The 19,578-nt window shown below is 41.2% G+C and overlaps 1 protein-coding gene across 1 annotated transcript; it reads right to left on the reverse strand.

Moving 5' to 3' along the window:
• Positions 1–777: 777 nt before the first annotated feature.
• On the reverse strand, positions 778–18,237 carry si:dkey-43k4.5 (potassium voltage-gated channel subfamily S member 2). The gene is made up of 10 exons (XM_031726901.2): positions 18,104–18,237; positions 12,026–12,207; positions 11,743–11,876; positions 10,757–10,921; positions 10,506–10,677; positions 9,300–9,383; positions 8,169–8,330; positions 6,666–6,749; positions 2,662–2,754; positions 778–1,813 (listed from the first exon to the last, which is right to left on the reverse strand). Exons 2-10 carry the CDS (start codon positions 12,194–12,196, stop codon positions 1,358–1,360), a joined length of 1,521 nt encoding a protein of 506 aa, XP_031582761.2. The 5' UTR covers positions 12,197–12,207; positions 18,104–18,237; the 3' UTR covers positions 778–1,357.
• Positions 18,238–19,578: the final 1,341 nt, after the last annotated feature.

Consider the following 19,578-nt stretch of genomic DNA (forward strand, 5'->3'; position numbering starts at 1 on the left):
ATTTTTCTGAACATCCACAGACAGTACCATGTTTATTATAACACACTCAAACTCTGTGTACAATTGAGGTTTTTACACTTCAGTGAGGTTTTTCAGTCAGTTCTCACAGATGATTCTGGTTTCTCAGATGCTGCTTGCATCTCACTGTTAATCACAAGGTGACTTTTGGCTTTAGTGTCTTTTTACACCGAATGTGACAAAATAACGGCCCAGTTTCAGAGACCTACAAAGTCTGCTAGAGTCCGAGCGGTCTGAGTCATTTGGAATTGTTTGTGGTTCTTTCAGTCTCTTTCACTCACTGATTAGGTTTATTAAAAGATGATGGTTTGGGTTAAAACACATCCCTTAGCAACATAACAGTGACACGGCGCACACCGGCCTCTTGTTACACTCAGCAAAGCTGTAGGTTAGTCAGTCTCCCTCCTCGGATGTACCATTAGCATTAGCTTTACTTTTTGTTGCACTTTGTGTTAGCTAGCATGTTAACTCGCAAGTGCTGTGTCTGTTTAGTGTGATGTGTTCACAGGTTACCGTACAGACCACACATACAACTCTGCAATGGACACAGTGATTTTGACACATGTTGGCTAACTGCATTTACCTCTTTCCAGTCTTTATGCTAACCTAAACGTTAGCTTAACTGAACTTATTCTAGCTCCAAAAAAACTACAAAAATGCTTCCACTGAGGCTTCAAAGTACAAAGATAAGAAACTTTTTCATCAAATGTTACCTTTATACATTTTACTTCAAGAACAAAATTACGATTCAGACTTTCATAATCTTTTTATTCACTTCATTTCATACACGTGCATGCTATTTCTCTTCAGTCCAGCTCAGTTTAGACTCAATCGATTCGGTTCTTGAGCAGACCTTCGTGTTTAATGTTGCATCATGTACTGTAATTCTATTATTTTGGGTTTTTCATCTTTTTTTAACAGCTACAGAAAAACTTCATTATCAGAAAGAACAAATTTCCACCCTGAAAGCTGCCCACATGCATGAATAACAGCAAACTACAGTCCATCACGTAGGTTTGTGATGGAAACCCAAAGCTGATCATTAAAACCAATTTACAACATGAGCCCTCCAGCGCCTGGTTTCTTTAAACTCCACCAATATCCAATAAAATTCCAGCCCTCTTGGAGTTTAGCCCTCCTGTTGATGCTCGATGAGTTCAAAGGTCAAACATGAAGCGTACAGATCACTCCTCATGTTGTGTTGCCTTGTTTTAAATGAAAGCCAGATTTAAATATGAATGCAGTCATCATTTCCATATGAACACGTCACGCACGAGGCAGGAAGTGAACCTGAACAGCTTTGATCTGTAGTGAGAACGCAGCCTTCAGCAGCTCTTCGTCACAGCTGATGCGGCTCCTTCTTCCTCGTTATCGACGTGTAAGATGGATGCTCCACATAGCTATAGTTTATTACACCACCTTCGTCCTCATAATCTATATCGTCCTCTTCGATATCATCAATATCATCATCGTCCAGGCAGCAGCTGTCCCCGTTTGACCCCTCATCCTCTTCGTCCTCGTCTGGCCCATTCTCGCAGCTCATCCTCATCCTCATCTTCTTGCGGTTGTTGTTCCTCACTGACGCCTCCAGAGCTTTCTGGCGACGGTAGAAGTGGGAGAACTTGTTGAAGATGATGGTGATGGGCAGCGCCACCACCAGGGTGCCGCCCAGGATGCAGCCGCTTGCCGCCAGCTTCCCGACCACCGTGACGGGCACCACGTCCCCGTAACCCACCGTGGTCATGCTCACCGTCCCCCACCACCAGCAGGCCGGGATGGTGTCCAGGCCCACATCCTGGAAACAGACACAGAGGGATGCTTTAGACATCCAAGGTAAAGATTTTTAGATTTATTTATATTATTATGTAAACAATCCAATTAAATAATAAAATACTTTGGTATATAAAATCTATCAGAACAAAGCTGAAGTTTAAAACTAATCTTCAAGGGGAAGAGATGAACTGACCACACTGACTAATGTGCTCTTTGAATTTAATCATTAGTAATTACACCAACAGGTGTGCTTTAAACATCACAGATATGCCTGAAAAACAGGATAACTGCCACGCCACTTCAACTGTTCAGTCACTGATATTTTTATTTGTTACAGACCAAAGCAAAGATAACAGCTTGATTGCGCTGTGAAGGATTTATCAGCGTCTAACAGCACTAATTAAAGTAAAACATTCTGTGAGCCAAAACCTTTTAATTAGCCAAATGTCATGAAAACCAGCTCAGGGACTTCATTGGCAGGAGGAACACGAGTGAGTATTAAAACAAAGACTTTGTTACAAAGTAACTGAGTAGTTGGTTGAAGTGTGTAGCTATGTTTTCTGTCTTCATACTGTAACAACCACCGAACATTTAGCAGGTGTAATGTTTGCCACATTCATCGGCATGTTAGCATTCTGATATTTATACTGGGAGGAATTTAAACTGCTCATAAAGTATTGGAGAATTTTTAACTGTAGACTGACGATGGCTCAAAAACGGTATGCCAAACAGACTGACACTGAAATCACTGGAGCCAAGATGTTAAACGCTTAAAAAGCAAATTCAAAGAACTCATTTGAACACAAACTAAAAGTTAAATGATTTCCACCAGTGTGAAAGTCCAGCAACCACACGTCAGTCAAACTTTACCTCTTCATATTCAGCAGTGTAGGCGATACCCGAGAAGACGGACACTCCCACAGCCAGGTAGAGCAGCAGAATGCCCACCTCACGGTAACTGTGCTGCAGATAAAACACGGAGGGGTTGAGATGTGTTTGTGCACAAAACCTCATCTGTCACGATCAAATATTTGAGGTTCGATTCGTGACAGCGATACAGCCAAACGCCCACCATCTATGCCCGCTCGGCGTGAGAAAACACTCGCCCGTCTTTTCTTTATGTGAACTTTGCGTCTGCAGCTCACCTGACCAAATGTTTGTCTCTGTAAATGTGACTCTACTTCTAAAGTTTTGCGCTTCCTCTCATGTGACTGCACCGTCTCGGTGGAAACTCATAAAAAGAAGGTTTTATAAGAAAAGTAGAAGCGAACGTGTGGTACTGATTTTGCAAACTACAAATGTTTGTATTAGACTGCCGCACTCCCCACCAGGCTGAAAAGTTCAGTTCCTGGTTTCAGGATATCTGGATCTGAATCACTTTGTAATAATCTGTTGACATTGTTGAAATCTTTATGTCTCCCAAATGTTCTTATTTAGGTTGATATGTAGTTATGAAATTATGACGTGATGTGTTCCATCTCCTGTAACGTTTTCAGGGAACTCTGCCCATAACTTTTTATAATCATGCCAACAATCAGTGAAAACAATCACATGAACTTCTTACTGAAAGCAATGAGCTACACAATCTGACAACACAGCAGAATTTAACACAGATTAAAGTTGGGGTCGCGAATGTCCGGCCTCCGGGTCGTATACAAGACTGTTAGACCGTTTCAATCACACCACAAAGTAATAAAATGCATATATTTTATACATGTAACTTATAGCATGAATAAAAAAAAAAATAGGAAAAAATACTGACAGTCATTAGTTTTCTGAGATGAAACAGACGGATACGTCCAAGTCAAAATCAGTGTCAGTGAATACAGCACGTGATGCACACGTCATTACGTGATTGACAACAAAGGATGAATCGTGGCAGCTGTCATGAAAACAAAGGTGGATGCAGAATGCTGCGTATTCCAGGAAAAATGGACACATGATTTTTTTCTTTCTTTAAGTGAAAGGCAAGCTGCTGTGCCTAGGTTGTGGCGAGGCGCCGGCGCCATTACAGTTCACAAACGTGACGAGCTGAGAGGACGAATGCTCTCTCAACTCAAAGTTAACGCTCTTCCTCAGAGTTTGAGTCCTTAACAAGCAGCTTTCACACGACTGCAGACTGACAGAGAATATTACAGGTGCAAGTTTTGTGTGTGAGTGCATTAATAGCCAAGAAGGTGAAACCTCATGAGGCTCAGTAACACAGTACTTACAGACTTTTGCATCCCTGAGTTCATAATAGTATGGTCCCCGGAGAACTATATAAAAATTTACATGCCCCACACTCCTGGTTTAAAGGAAACAAATGTCAACTTTATTAAAATTGAGAAGGATGGTGATGAATCGTGGACGTGGATGCCTTTACACTATGAAGAACAAATCTAAGAGAAAAAAAACTTAGTATGCAAACAAACAGTCAGTGGAGTAAAAAAAAAATCAGTTATCTGAGAAATGGAGCATTTCCACAAATAAGCAGCAGTAAAAGTCAATTCACAGAGAAGCTGGTCTTTTTTCAGAGAACTCCTTTTTCATTAGATGCTTTACTTCTGAAATGTTTCGTTTTCCATTTTCAAGATCAAACTAAACATTAAACTAATGTTTCGAGTTAAAGGCTTTTTCATTACTTGATATGCAGGAAAGAGACCAAATAAGCTCTCAGTGCTTCATTTGAAATGCCGGTCACGGATCAGGAACTTTATTAAAGTGGTGCTGCACTTTAATACAGGCTTTAATAATCCTCTGCTCATCTCTGTTGGAAGGAACAAGCTCATGGTATAGGAGATGAGACGGAAACGTGCAGATGTAATGAAAACCAGGAGGAGCAGCGCGGTGGTAGATTGTGGTCCCTGATCCTTCATCAACAACCCCAACTCCAAAAAATGTCAGATAAAACAGAATGCAGGGATTAGAGTTTTCATAAACTCATATTATATTCACAATAGAATTGACAAAACATATAATTTTAAGAAAAATAAATGCTCATTTTGAATTTGATGTCAGAATGCTGGGACAGGGCCATGCATTCCCTTTTTTCCAGCATTAGTCCATAAACTTCTGGGAACTCAGGAGACCAGCTGTCATAAGTCAAAGGTGACTCCGAAGTTCTGGACTCTGCATTCACAACCCAGCAACCGACAGAGCTGTTTAACAAGTGTATTTACACAAGATTTAAAAGGCAGCAGGACCTGAGGCTGGGGAATCACAGGCGGTGATTCAGGCGGCTGTTTGGTCAACAAGGGAGAGAAGAGTCGGTCAGAGCCAGAGCAGAGGTGTGGTTAGAATATCCTGACATCCTCGGAGGCAGAGGAGGAGCTTGGAGGGTGGACAGGCAGGTAAGTTTCCTCAGTTCCTTTCTCAGTGCACACAGACCAGCTTGGAAATCCTGGAAAAGACGTCTGTTACAGGTGAGTGGCTCAACAGGTAAATGTAGGCATGCTGACTGATCACAGTCTGAGAGGTGCGGCTCGAGCGGGTCTTTAAAACTAATCACTAATCCTGAGATGGACGGCACGTGCAACAGGCGAGAAGCGATTTTCAGTTGGCGAAAGATCTGGACTGCGGGCTGGCCACGTCAGCACTCGGACTCTTCTATCCGGAGCTATGCTGCGGGAATAGGAAGGCCTTCCCTGGAAAAGGCGTCGACTGGATGGCAGCATACGTAATACCATCAGAGATGCAGGTTTTTTAACTGAGTGCTGATAACAAGCCAGATGTTCCCTCTTCTCTTTAGTCCAGAGGCCGTAGCATCCATGATTTCCAAATAGAATTTCACATTTCAGTTTGTCTGACCTCAGAACAGTTTTTCACTTTGCCTCAGTCCAGTTTTAATGAGCTTTGTGAGGCAGCTGTGTTTCTGGATCACGCGCCCATGCGGCTTCTGGTTCGCACGATAGAGCTTTAACCTGCCGTCCTGCGCGGAGGGCACGGTGACTTGTGTTCATAGGCAGAACCGTCCCTGTGCATTATTTTGATGATATTATGTACCGTAGATGAGGAGATATTCACAGTTTAATATTCAGGAACATTATTGTGAAATAATTTACTTCTGAAAAACGGTCTCTCTGAGCTCAGTTTAAACAAGTTTTCTGTGAATAAACTTTGGGTTTATGAGGTTTACAAAAACATTTACACAGCGTCCCAACTTTTTAGGAATTGGGATGGTGCGTCTATTTTCAACGCTGGTGTCACTGATACATTACACATGATACTAAACATACACAATATACACAAAAATGTTGCTTGGACTGATTTAGAATATAAAACCAAATTTCCATCACATGTTAAAGCTTGCATAAAGAAAATCTGTGCAGACGGCAGATTAATGTGTAACATGACTTAAAGTGTAAATGTTGCCATCATAAGTTCAGCATTGTGCTAGCTTCAAGGCTTTTACAGATGACCTCACTAATCCAACTTATACCCTGAAAGCATGATTTTAATTGGAAACCATCCACAACAATGCTAGCTAATTGGAAATGCTAAGTTCTGTTTTCTAATGTTGTTGTTCTTCCATCTCAAACACACTGACACAATTCCCCTAAACTCAACAACAAGTGAACATCAGTGAGACCTTGTGTTAAAAACTGCAGCCCACATGCAAACTTTTGTTTCCTTCAGTTGTCTTTTTGTGTGTCTGTGTGGCTCTGAACCCTAACAATCAAAAACACATCTCCAAAACAGTGTGCATCACATCAGCTGAGATCCACTCACAATCCATCAACCTGCATCTGAGGCGTCTACAGAAGGGTCAACAGAGCAAAATGTCACTAAACTACAAAATGAAAATCAGTCAGCTGTTAATGTCGCTGTGTGTCAGAGATCCACACATTACAAAACTTTGTGTGTCTGTGGGAGCAGACAGAGTCTCCACTCACCCGCAGTGTTGCTCCCAGTGACCGCAGGCCGGTTGAGTGTCGGGCCAACTTTAACACTCTGAAGATCCTCATTAACCTGAACACCTGAGAGGACACAGAGTGGAGTATGAGTGTCAATCTTTAAAAAGAGTCTGAGGAACTCTGGCTACACGGCAGCAGCTGCAGACATTCACTACACTGTTCCAACGGTGGAGTCACGAAGCTTCAAATAATGGGGTCAGTGTACGGACGAGTAATCACCGTGAGCTTCAGACTGCTTTCAGACTGTGTTTTTTTCTACTATGGTATGAGCACAGAAGCCACACCCACCATGTGCTCAAAGCTTTTGTTTGCAAGGGACAGCCAATCAGAAGAAAGTTGCATCAAAGACATGGTGGTGTTAAAGACCCTAGCATTAGCTCGGCAGCAGGCCCATTTTATTTTTAGTCCTCTTTAAATGACAGTAACTCTGTTACCGCTTCTGCTAGAGACAAAATTCAACCCGTTTCAGGGAAGCACAAAGCATTCACAAGGTACATCAGCTCCACGTGTGCGCTTCACATTACTGTAACTCCTCAACCACACTGGGCTACCGAGAACATTTAAATGGTTCCTGAAAGATGAGAATTATTTGATATTTTTATAGCCAGAATCATAAAATAAACCCAGACAGCCTGTATGATACTGGTGTGATAAAGGGTTCAACAGTGGGTGAACTGAGGAGCCACATTAAATATAATTGTTTTGAACTGTGAATCATAAAAAGTTACTAGATTGTGAAACGAAACCCTAAAAAAATCACTGACCCCGATGCTTTAAATTTAAAATGAATTGTACGTCATTGTTATAAAGAGCAAGTTTTGTGTTGTGGCATTGAATGCATTTGTCAATTTAAAAATATTAATTGAGAAATAGCTTCAGTTACACATGTATCATAATTAAAATATACGAGCCTGTCAATCAGGGAAAGACCTGGAAATATATCAGACTAATGGAGCTACAATCATAAGCCTTTAGTTTATCTCTGCTACAGGAGAATCTTAAAAGTGTGACACTAAGCAGTCCTGACTAAACATGAAAAAACGATGTTATGGGGTAACAAGCAGAAGTTCCACAGGGCGGTGCAGACAGAGCCTCAGTAGTGAGACTGTGTTGACCTGTGAGTAAACTTACACTCTTACATTGACTTCCTTTATGATTTCTCTTCATTGTGTGTAATATAAAATGAATGTGGTCCAACAACTGATTGTTGTTGCTGGTGTGATCTCACTGAAGATGGTCTGCAGTTATTAATAATGTCTTGGCATTACAGTTTTAGGCTAGCAGAACCTCCACAGATGGTGCATGTAATATTAACAGTGTGCTCTTTGATGGCACTGATGAGATTAATACTGCATATCAGACACTGTCACCATAAATACAAACTATCGCAGCCTTTACTGAGAGATCATGACAAATGTGACGAATCCTTCGGTACATTTTTACCAGAGCAGCGTGCGCTCCACATTCATCCACAGCACAGACCTGTATGAGTCGTCCCAGGTCGCCCAGCTCGGACTCGGATCCCACAGTCATGTCAAAGACCAGAGTGATGTAGATGGGAACCACAGACACCATGTCAATAATGTTCAGAGGGTGATGGAAGAACTTCTTCCTGTTTGGTGCGAGCAGCAGCCGCGTGACGACCTCAAAGAGATCACAAACACTCAGCGTTTGTCACTGTCCTCTGTGTTCAGCGTCTCTATCAGCACTGACATATTCGGGCCTAATATTTAGGTTTAGGTATTTTAACTGTGCCTGGAATTTGTGTTTGGTTTAAACAAAGTGATACAATTAAACTGATGCATAAAAGTCAAACAAATTGAATGAAGTATGTAAGAGCTCATCATGGTCTGACTTTGCATTCTTTAAGGGTTTTTTTCTCTGTGCCTCGTGTGTTTCCTCCGTCTTTGTGTGATGTTCTTTGTCTTCCTTTCATTTTACTTCCTACTTTATTATTTTAAAGATTTACTTTGAGGGTTATTTTTGATTTTATTTGATAGGATAGCAGTAAAAAGGGGAGAGAGAGCTGGGGAAGATACACAGTAAAGGACCGTGGGTCGGGCTCAAACTTCAAACTGGCGTCCTTCCTGTTTTAATTTGAAGGGTATTTCCTCATTTCCCTCCTTGCTCCCATCATAGTTGCCTGTAGTTTATTACCTTTCTCTCTCTGCTGTATTTACTCTGTTAGTCTTTGTGAAGTCGTCCCTGTGTTTTCCTTCACGACCTGTTTCTCTGTTATTTTCACTTCCTGCTCCGTATGTTTTCAGACTGATCCTCTCTGTTCTGCGTTTCCTTCCTTGGCTGTGTAGCATGTTGTTATTGTTCAGGAGTATTTAAAGTGCCTTTTTCCTTCATCCCTGCTAAGACATTTTTTAAACTCTGTGCTGTGTTTCATCTTTAAGAAATCTCCAGCATGAGATAAAAACTGCCATAGAAAATATTTTTGATCATTTTAAAACATATTATCTTAGCACAGTTAAGTTTATTCCTTTTTTTCCCTTCTCATTGACATGCATGGGAAATGGTCTTATACACAACCTTAGATATTAGACCTAGTGAGTTTTTAGTGCACGATAAAATAGTTCACAGCATGCTTAGTTTTAATCACCTCACCTCGAAGGTGAACCAGCAGGAGCAGAACACCTCCAGCGCCTGCATGGTCGGCTCTTCAATCAACTTCCCATCAGAATCAAAAGTCTGGGAGAAAAAAGGACAGAGGAGCGTCTCTAAGAGTGTTTTCAATTAAACATTTAGTGATTTCATTTGTATTCAAATTTGACAGCCTATTAGATATTTTTATTTTACAATAATTACTAACAAAAGTTTTTATTTATGTATCTTTTCAAAGACAGAATTTGCTTTAAGAGACATCAAAAGCAGAAAAGAGAAAAAGACACATAGTTGCTAAACAGAAATGATCTGTTGTAATAAATGCAAATACAAACATCAGTAAAAGCGATTATATAAGGTGGACTAAGGATAAAAAATTGATGTTAAAAATGGACTCAGTAAGGCATCAAGAACTTAAATAAAACAAGTAAAACAGGGTTAATCTATCTGACTGATTAAATCATTTTACTGGTACTTTATTCTTTCTTTTGTAATTATCTTTATGTAAATAGTTGTTCATGCGTTTTGGGACATTATCAGGAAAAGTGAGGAAAAATCTAAACCACAGAGAGCTGCGTGGCCAAGCTGTCGATTTACTGGTTCATTTAGTTTCCCACCAACACCTTTGGCCACGTACTGAAAGAGTGAGGTCACAAATCAAAGAAATGAACTTCCTCTGCAGACTGTCTGAGCAGTTACAGGACACACTGGAGAGATTATATCTCAGTTTACTTCCTGAAAAAGCTGGAGGAGCTGGCCAGGAAAGAGGGAGGCCAGGACATCGCTGGCCCTGTGAACTGGACCCGGGTAATTAGGCACCAGCAAAAGTTTACAGAGCTGACTTTCAGCATCACTCTGTTTGGATCCAGAGAATTATCAGTAGTTTACTTTGTTTTCAGTTCATAAGATTGTTTCAAGCATGTTTTTCTGTCTTTCTCATAGCGGATTTAAGGCTCTTTGTGAAAGACATCTTTGGTAATATTAGGCGAGTGTAAGTCACACAAAATTAGTTTGTCTATTTGATTTCACTGAGTTTGACTCTGAGAAGCAAACAAACTGTTTTAATGAAACTGTGGATGAAAAGTGTTAATTACTCTAATTGTCTTCATCTGAGCCTAAATCAGCACGATGAAGCCAACAGATGCTTCCTGCTGAAAGCTGACTGAACCGTTTTGTTTGGTCTCCACATTTTGAGCTCGCCGTACCCACCTGATACTCTGCCATGCTGTTGATACACATGGTGGCGATGGATGTGAGCACCACTCCGATGGAGAGCAGACTGAAGAGCTTGCTGGGGATGGAGTATCCCGGGTTCTCCAGCGTCAACCACAAACACTTCCTGATGTTCCCATAACGCACTTCCTGGAAGTGCTGCATGTCTCTGTAAGGGTGGAAAAAGGCAGTGAGCTAAAAAAAAATTTTTTTAAAAAGGAGAAAGAACGTGCAGCTGTGTCTTTTACTTGTTTAAGTCAGATATCTCGTCCACAGATGTGTCTACACTGCTGGCGTCGCTCTCATCGTCCCAGCTGCGATGTCGGCTGCTCTCCAGCTTGCGGTCATGGTAACGATAACTACAGCAGCTGTCCAGGAAGAACTCATTGATGCCCCAGTACTCGATCTCCTGGCTGTGCGGGCAATAGAACCCAAATCAAGGTTATCTATGAATTATTAAAAGAAAAGTCCAAAAAAGTCACACAAACCACATCAAAATAAAATGATTTCCATGTGTTTGTTCTCTCATCTGCTTCCAATGTTATTAGTGCACTAAATGGATCCATGCCTCCTGTGATTATGCTGCATATTGGACAAAGGACACCTGCAAGCAGGCCAAAAGTCTAATTCACGTTAAATTTCTGCTCGTTCTTTCCAGCGCAACATAACACTGACACACCTGAAGATCCACTACAAGATTTGTTGCCTTGCTTTGGTGTGAAAACCAGGATGTGTACCTGAAGGTAGCCCAACAGTTTTGTTGAGTAAACGTCAGTTTGATAAAAGTTAAAGAAAAGACAAAAACAATCCAACAAGAACCGTGGACCTCAGTCTTTTTGTTAATGTCCAGGAAATGGACCAATCACAACCTCCACCAACAGCAGTGCACCCTCACTGACTGTAAATGATGTCACATTTGTGCAGTGTGTAGTTTGGGTTTGTGACTTTTTCAAAGGATCAGCTGTTTAAATTTTACATGATTGTGTAGAGTTGATGAATTTATTTTACTGCTTGTTTTTAGACTTTAAAGTTTTTATGCAAAGCAACAATGAACAGTGAAGTCCGTTAGCAGCTGCTGTGACAGACGAGCAAAACCAAGAAAGACTGAACTCAGCTCACTAAAACCTTTCTTTGAGTCACATTCACAAACGTCCACAGTCGGTTACAGATAGATTGGTATGAGAGGTGTAAAGGTTCTCTGGGATGCAGAAAGATGAATGTGGCTCAGACAGACCTGAAGGAGAAGACGCACAGCTCCTCCATGATGTGAAGTTTGCCAGTTTGGTAGAAGTGGAGGACGTAAGGGAACAGGCCGGGATTCCTATCAAAGTAAAACTCCTTCTCCTGCACATCATAGTCATCACATACCTACAGCAGGAACGGTGGGAATAAGACAGAGGAAGAGTGAAGAAGAAGGGAAGCAGGTGGGCTTTTAGTAAGTCAAGGCAAGTTTACCTTCAAATCTATCACGTCTCGTGTCAGTCGTACCGCACTCACACCCAAACACATCAGCCCACCTGCAGTATGGCCTCCTCTGAGTCACATGCCAGCAGCTTTCCCAGTCTGGTGTCCGGGAATTTCTTCAGCGTGCTGGAACAGAGGCTCCTCTTCAGACCTCCGACGTTCACGTGGACGAGACCCTCGTCAGAGTCCTGGTGAGCCCAGCTGGGCAGACTCTCCTTTCCCATGGTTAGATCAGCTGGGACAATAAACACAAACTGAAAAACACACTGTGACACATTTTAAAGACATTCAATTTTGTGGTTACATTATTAAAAGACATGATATAGATGTTAAAAAAGAAACAGTACAAGTGTGTGTAATCTGATCTGTGTCCTGTAAACAAACCCTCCTCTACATATTGACCACATCATGCCAATATACTAAACCATCTGTCACCATTTGTTCCTTTCACCACATCAACGCATGTCTCTGCTGCAACAGTTTCCCTTTGTGTAAGTCGTTTGTGATAAAATTGCTGGTTAATTTCTAAAACTGTGAATGTGTGTGGATAAAACCCAAACAGACAAGCTTTCAATTAAATCTCCACAGGACACAAACACAGATCTTCAGCAGTTTCTGTGAAGACTTCTTAATGCCCCCCCTCCTTGATGTTTCTGGGTTTTTTTGTTTGCTTCTTGTCTCACTTTTCATGTGAATCTGTGAGTGAGACACATAAGTAAGACCGGGAGAGAAAAAAAGCATTAAAATCATCTTAAAAGGAAAAGACATCCGAGATGGAAAAGCCAACTCAAAGTGACGTTTCCTAACTTAAATCGGCGTTTTCAGCCTTGGTTCTGCTGGGCTGAAGCTAAGAGGCATTTCTCAATGTTTTTTGTTTTTTTTTCCAAGGAGAATTTATCGACGCATGGTTTTCTGAGTACACGCGATCTTTACGCTCCAGATTGAGTTACATGAGAGCTGCTTTATATTCAGCAACCGCAGCCTTCTAGTGAGGAGTAAGTACTGCGATAGAGTATCACTAACAATGATAAATAATCCCCCCGTTCTACTATCACTCACTCAAACAATCAAGTTTTATTCTTATTCTTGCATCTATACGTCACGTACAGCAGCATGCAGTTCAGGCTGCACAGTTTATCCTTACTTCTCCTTTGTATCATTCACATGTGCCAGGCTTCACACTGTGCTAAACACTCAGTTTTTCTTCTCTTGGGTCTTTGTGATGTCATAACGAGTAAATATCTCCACCCAAGTCCATCCTGGACATTATGGATGGGGAAAGAAGCAAATAATGTCCAGTGGTCCCTCGCTATAACACGGTTCAGCCTTCGTGACCTCGCTGTTTCACCGATTTTTTCTGTGCAATTTTGCATGCTTTTTTTTTCTACAGCGCATTGTGTTCTGTGTTCTGATTGGCTGTATCCCATTGTCAATCAATCTCTTGCCGTGTCTCCTGTACAGTACAGAATGCATTCAACTTGTCAAATTTACACATAAATCTTTGATTGCTAGCAGTGTTACTCTGAAGTGCTGTACTGTATGTTTGTAAGTTTTCTCCAGCAAACACAAAAATGTCCACGAAACGTTTTGCACCGCCAAAGGCAACCGAGGGTGACTTTGGTTTCATTCTATAATACTGGACTTATTTTTCTACGAAGGTTTGAACTTTGAAAGTGTTTAAACAAGCGAGAAAAGTGTGAAAATGTTAATGCCTGTCTGAGAAAAGTGTATAACGTATGTAGTGAGGGGTTTTACAGCCATAAAACCCCTTTCTCACCCCAACCAATCACAGCAGATGGCCCCGCCCCTCCCTGAGCCTGGTTCTGCCGGAAGTTTCTTCCTGTTAAAAGGGAGTTTTTCCTTCCCACTGTCGCCAAAGTGCTTGCTCATAGGGGGTCATGTGATTGTTTTTTTTTCTCTGTATGTATTATTGTAGGGTCCACCTTACAATATAAAGTTGTAAGGTAGACTGTTGTTGTGATTTGGCACTATATAAATAAAATTGAATTGAATTGAATTGACTGAAAACATCTATAATAATTGTAAAAAATAAAGTTAGCTACTTCGTGGATTTCAGCTATCGCGGGTTATTTTTAGAACGTAACTACCACGATAAACGAGGGACCTCTGTATTCCCAAAAACCTTCAGTTTGTGATGAGGGACCAATCAGAAACAAGCTGGGATAAAAAGTTGTGACTTTAAAGGTGGGAGGGGCTAAATCATCTTGTTTCAGACAGAGGATGAACTGGGAGGGTTTCACCATGACATAAACAAGGATTATTTTGAACTGTGAATCACTCAGAGCTATTCTTGGGGCTGTAAATTAGCTGAATACGACCCCTTTGATGACAGACACGTAATTTTAATGGAAGCTGTGATCGTTTTGACAGTTAATGTGCATCTGACTGAATCATGGCCAGAGTATGACTCACCTCTCAACCTTAATTTTTGTCTTCTTGATCTCAAGCTGAGTCAGCACTCATCAACCCCCCCATGAAGAGCTTGTACCAAAGAAGAGCCTCGGCTTTAATTTCTGCTCCAAATGTTTGAGCTTCTTTTTAGAATTGTAGCTCCTCTAACTCCACCTGCTCCTCTAAATGCACTTTTAAGACCAGGGGGGCAGACACTAATTGGACGTAAGAGACATTTTATGTTGACCACAAAACACAATGAGCACTAGTTGAGAGCCAGACTTAATCTAAGTGTAACCACAGTTTGCACATTTTCAAAGTGTTTTCTGTGCAAACGCGTAACAAGCAGAAGATTTAAAACAGTTCTTCTAACCTCATGGTTGCTTGCAACTTTCTCCATCAAGTTTAAAAAAACAAAAAAACATATATCGATGCAGCCAGAACTCCCACACGCGCTCATTTACTGTACTCCTGGTGCAAACACCCACACAGCGCGCATACTTTCACAACAAAAAAAGAAGCTACACAATGAAATCAGACAACAGATGAGTAAATAACAAAGTTCACATCAAGCCCCAAAATTGAGGAAAGTGCTGTGATGTTATCAGCCTCTCCCAAATCTTCCTGCTGTGATTTAAGATATTTTTTAACAATAAGAAGGTAACATGACCGCCAGGAAAACATAATTCAGTCCTGTTTAGTTGCCAAGAGTTGCATTAATATCGCTTAGCAACAAGTAAAGGTTGTGAGGATGAAGAAGGTGTCTGCAGCACTGTTTCTGTTTTCCCTCGATCACCGCCAGTTTGAGCTGCCGTGTTTTTGGAGCTACAATTTACAGCCGTCCCCCAAACACACCACACTACAGTGTGCCGTGACACTCCTTCAAAGACCTGTCTGAGGGCAGAGACTTGGCTTTAGTATTAGGTTGGACACAGGCGTCATGTGACGACTAGAGGTGTAAATTATGCGGCATGTCTAGTGAGGATTCCCCCGCAAGAAACTTTTGACCACCTGACACTTCATAACTTGTGTTTCTGCATCAGTTTGTGCTTTTTTTCACTGATGTCTTTAAAGGGAACACAAAAAACATTCAGCATGTACTGTAGACTAATAATGCGAGGCTTTAAGGCCATCCTATGTTGCTTTTAAAAAATTATGCTCAGTTATTTCTTGTAATAGTATCCCTGCTGGGTTAACTCGCAGACACATTTCCTCTTCGTCTTCTGTGTTTTGACTTTTCCAGACATCAGAGTCTGAGGTGACGACGTGTCAGGCAGCTTTTGTGGCGTATGTGGGGAAATCTGCTTAAACATGTGTCACATGGTCACGTCAGTACTAAACAGTTGTGTATATTTTAGAAGCCTCTTTTAAAAGGTCAAGTGCACTTCAGACAGAAAATGCTGCTTCCAGTTTCAATTGTGATTGATTTTCCCTCAGCGTACACCCTCCTTATATGTCTGAGTCTATGTGTGGCCTCTACACACAGAGTGGAGCAGGCAGCGGTTGCTGCAGGCGAAACAAAGGCAGCACCGGTGACAGTTTGTATTTCTGATCAGAGTCTTGCCTCTTAGTGTAAATATCCAAACAGTTGCTCCTCATGTGGTGCTCACTCTAATAGGACCGAGGACATCCATCCATCCACTGTGAGGCTGCAGTAAGTGCCTCGCTGCAGGTAAAGTGTAGCTATAATGTATTGTAACAAGGTTACACAGCCTCTAATTACAGAGTGTAGGAAATCGCCCGAGGAATCGCAGAGAGGTGTTAACCTAATGTGGACATAATGGCGTTTTAACCAGGACGGTCTGACTTCATCTGCTCCTGAATCTTTCACTGTCTTCCTGCTGGTATTTAATCAGGTTTCTCTGCGCTCAGCTCACTGATTTATGGTCACACGTCTTGGCTACTGTTCGCTTCACTGCAGCTGGAATCTGTCTTCATCCGTCAGCGGCATGCTCAGGTCAAAATCAGAGACGGGTGTAAGAACTCACAGAGCGCTGGACAATAATAATAATGATAACAATAATAATAATATAATAATAATAATAATAATAAAGAATAATACTGTCATGGACGTTTCTGTATAACGCTGTTAAACAGTTGAGACCACATTTTCAACAGAAAAACAGATTTTTTACATTAAGTCGGCCATGTCTGTGTAAAATCTGTCGTAAAAAAATTATTATTAATTTATGAAATATGATTTCAGTCTGAACAAACCGACATTACATTCAGCAATGCACAGCTAATATATTTCTGATATACTTCACTGTAAGTTCTGGTCTCCTTTTTGCTGTCTTTCTTTCGTTCATCATCTTTATGTGAATGTTTTGTCTCTGTGTGGTCATTGTCTGTTTTTTTATGGTCGGTCTTTGTGGTTCTTTTGTGTTTCCTTGTTTTTATGTGGTTAGTTTTATGGTTATTTTTCATCCTTTGTAATTGTTTATGGTCTCTTTGTGGTCCCTGCACATCCTTGTTAATGCATACATTGTTGTGGAACAATAAGAGTTAACGGTCCCTCTCTGTAGCTGATGCCTGTTCAGAAATCCATTTCTAATGATTCAGCGACCGAATGCCTCCATGCATTAAACTGATGAGGTGATAAAAGCTGAGTGTAAACAAAACTTACAAAATAATCTGAACTCAGGAGTGTCTTACTGGACCTCTTAAACTCATCCCACAGCCTTCATTCATCCCAAAAGCTGCTCAGTGCACGTTTGAGCCTGGATTATGATGCTGTTAGAGGAAACTGCTCCCGAAGGTCAGTAACTGACTTTAGCTTGAAGGAGTTTGTTGAGAATAAAAAACTCTCTGCTGTAACTTTAAAACATGTTTTTGTTTTTACCTGGAAACACTGTTCAACCACTGCAGCTCTAAAATGACAGATTTCCTTAAAGCCTCTGTTTCTGACACCAACACTGATCTAGATCTGACCCATTTTTTAGATTTTGTTTCACTACATGAAACAAACGTTGCTCTTTATTGCCCACTGCACTGCATCTGTCATGTTAAAGTGGGCTTATTATGCTCATTTCCAGCTTCAGATGTTTATTCTTGGACTCTACCACAGTGGCTTTGCATGATTCAGATTTGGAAATAATCCTTATTTGTCATGTACAGGATGGCTTTCTTCAGACTGGCTGCCTCTTGCAAACAGAAGGTTTGTCCCTGAGACTGTTTTTAGGGATATAAGTGCTGAGTGAACCTCCGTGTTTCAGGCAGTCTGAGCTCGTGGACGACAGGGATGAATATTATTTGAAAGTTTTGAATTATTTAATATGAACATCCACTGAAATAATATACACCACAGGAAATTTACAAAGAGCAAAGTAGGCCCACCAAGGGCTCCACAGCTTGTGAATGAAATCTTAAATATTACTAAATATATTCTTGCCCCCCCCCCACACACACACATTAAATAAGAGTGAGACACTGGGAGCCTCCGTGTGTCTGTAATTACATGCTGAGCTCTCCGGGGAGCTGCTTTGGTGCACATACAGAAATAAAGTTGATCTATAATTCAGCACCTGCAGCCTGGAATCACAGCGGTGGGGAAAAAGCATCCTCAACAACAAACTCCCTCCGTGAGCAAGAAGCAGTGCTGCAAACAAAAGGGCGAAACTTCCCAGAGTAAACTGGGATAACTGGAGCTGCCACTTTAAATCTATCTCACTAAGACCACGAGACGGAAAAAGATGCTGGTGTGTTTTAATGTGACTTACCTGTGATGTCATCTTCACCCCATGATGAAGTTTTTCACTCCTCAGCCTCTAAAAGGATGTGATCGCTGGAAAACACACAAGAAACCCTCCAAAACCCGCGCGACCTCCTCGTGCTGGAAACTTCAGCGTCCTGCTGCAGAGCTGTCACAGTCCGCCGTGCGCGCGCAGCTTTCCTCCATCTGAAGCGCTCATCTGTCCGTCTTCTCTCTCGGAGGCGGTCTTCGGCTTTTCCCGTCACATTCCGTAACAAGAGCCGATCTCCGAGTGAGACACGTCTCCCGCATTAAACAGTTTTTATGATGCGTTTGCGGCGCTCAGCGGTTATTCAGAGTTTAGCGAGGCTGTTTTTAAAGTTTTAATGTCTCCGCGGAGACTCAGCGCTGCTGCACTCACCGGCTTTAAACCGGCTCCTAACACAATTCAGTGTTTGCATGGCATCATCCTAATATCTCTTACATTTTACATCTGGGATTTAAACTCGGTGTGTGTGTGTGTGTGTGTGTGTGTGTGTGTGTGTGTGTGTGTGTGTGTGTGTGTGTGTGTGTTCCATAATAAAAACATCTAAAGTCCCAAATGCCATAAAATTCATTTATTTTTATTTCCTATATTAAGCCTTTAATATCCCAGCAGGGACACACTGCAGCTGACTTACCTTTTTTTTCCTTATTAAGGTATAAACTTTAAAACACTTCCTCACTGTAGTGTCAACACTGCCTGTGTCACGTGTTCAATTAGGCCTGGGGGCCATAACTGGATGTCACTGGAAAATGTGAAGGAAAGCATAAACTGTATTTAAAATGGTCTTTACCTGAATTTGAACTATAATTTAATAAATGTTTACAACTTGTTGCACTGATAAAGACCTCCTCCGTGGCTATTACTGCACCAAAGTAATTAAGTAATAAATAAACAGTTAAAAAAAACATCTCTGATTTAATAAAAACGTTCTGGGTGATGAGCTACCAAAAACTTTACATATTTATTTCTTGCAGTTTAAGCCCAAAGTGATGTGCTGACAGATCTCTCTCATCTGCTGCAGCAACATTTCTTTGTTGTGCAGAAAAACTGAGAGTAAGTGTCCAAGTTGGACTTTTTCTTACATTGAGATAGCTCAGGGATTAAATGTGTAACTTTTTTATACCGACAGAAAACTGATTTTGTTTCAGGTCTGAACCAAAGTGCACTGTATGTGGCCCACAGTGTAACCGGCTTATATGCCTACTTGCATCTTTTTTTTTCACATGTCCTCCTGAGCTTTTTCTCATCATTCCTGCATCATCTCGTTGTCCTGATTTGTGACTTTGGCTAATGCACTTTTTAAATAAAGCTTATTTTGTATTTTGCATCAGTTATCTTGTCTACATTTGACAACTTCACAGTCTCAGCATGTGAGCATGACTGGCTCTATTGATTTCATAATAAATTTATAAATAGATGCATTTGTTCATTAGTTTATTTGAGTGCCGTACCATTAC

Source organism: Oreochromis aureus, linkage group 5 (genome assembly GCF_013358895.1).
Source record: "Oreochromis aureus strain Israel breed Guangdong linkage group 5, ZZ_aureus, whole genome shotgun sequence".
Lineage (NCBI taxonomy): Eukaryota > Metazoa > Chordata > Actinopteri > Cichliformes > Cichlidae > Oreochromis > Oreochromis aureus.

What these genes read in the sequence shown, in the direction of transcription:
- si:dkey-43k4.5 (XM_031726901.2), bottom strand. Translation starts at nt 12,196, where the DNA reads ATGGGAAAGGAGAGTCTGCCCAGCTGGGCTCACCAGGACTCTGACGAG. An exon ending in CCTGCTGGTTCACCTTCGAG is followed by an intron (nt 8,331 to 9,299) that starts GTGAGGTGATTA and finishes GATCTCTTTGAG; the next exon opens with GTCGTCACGCGGCTGCTGCT. An exon ending in ACCTGGGACGACTCATACAG is followed by an intron (nt 6,750 to 8,168) that starts GTCTGTGCTGTG and finishes GTGTCCTCTCAG; the next exon opens with GTGTTCAGGTTAATGAGGAT.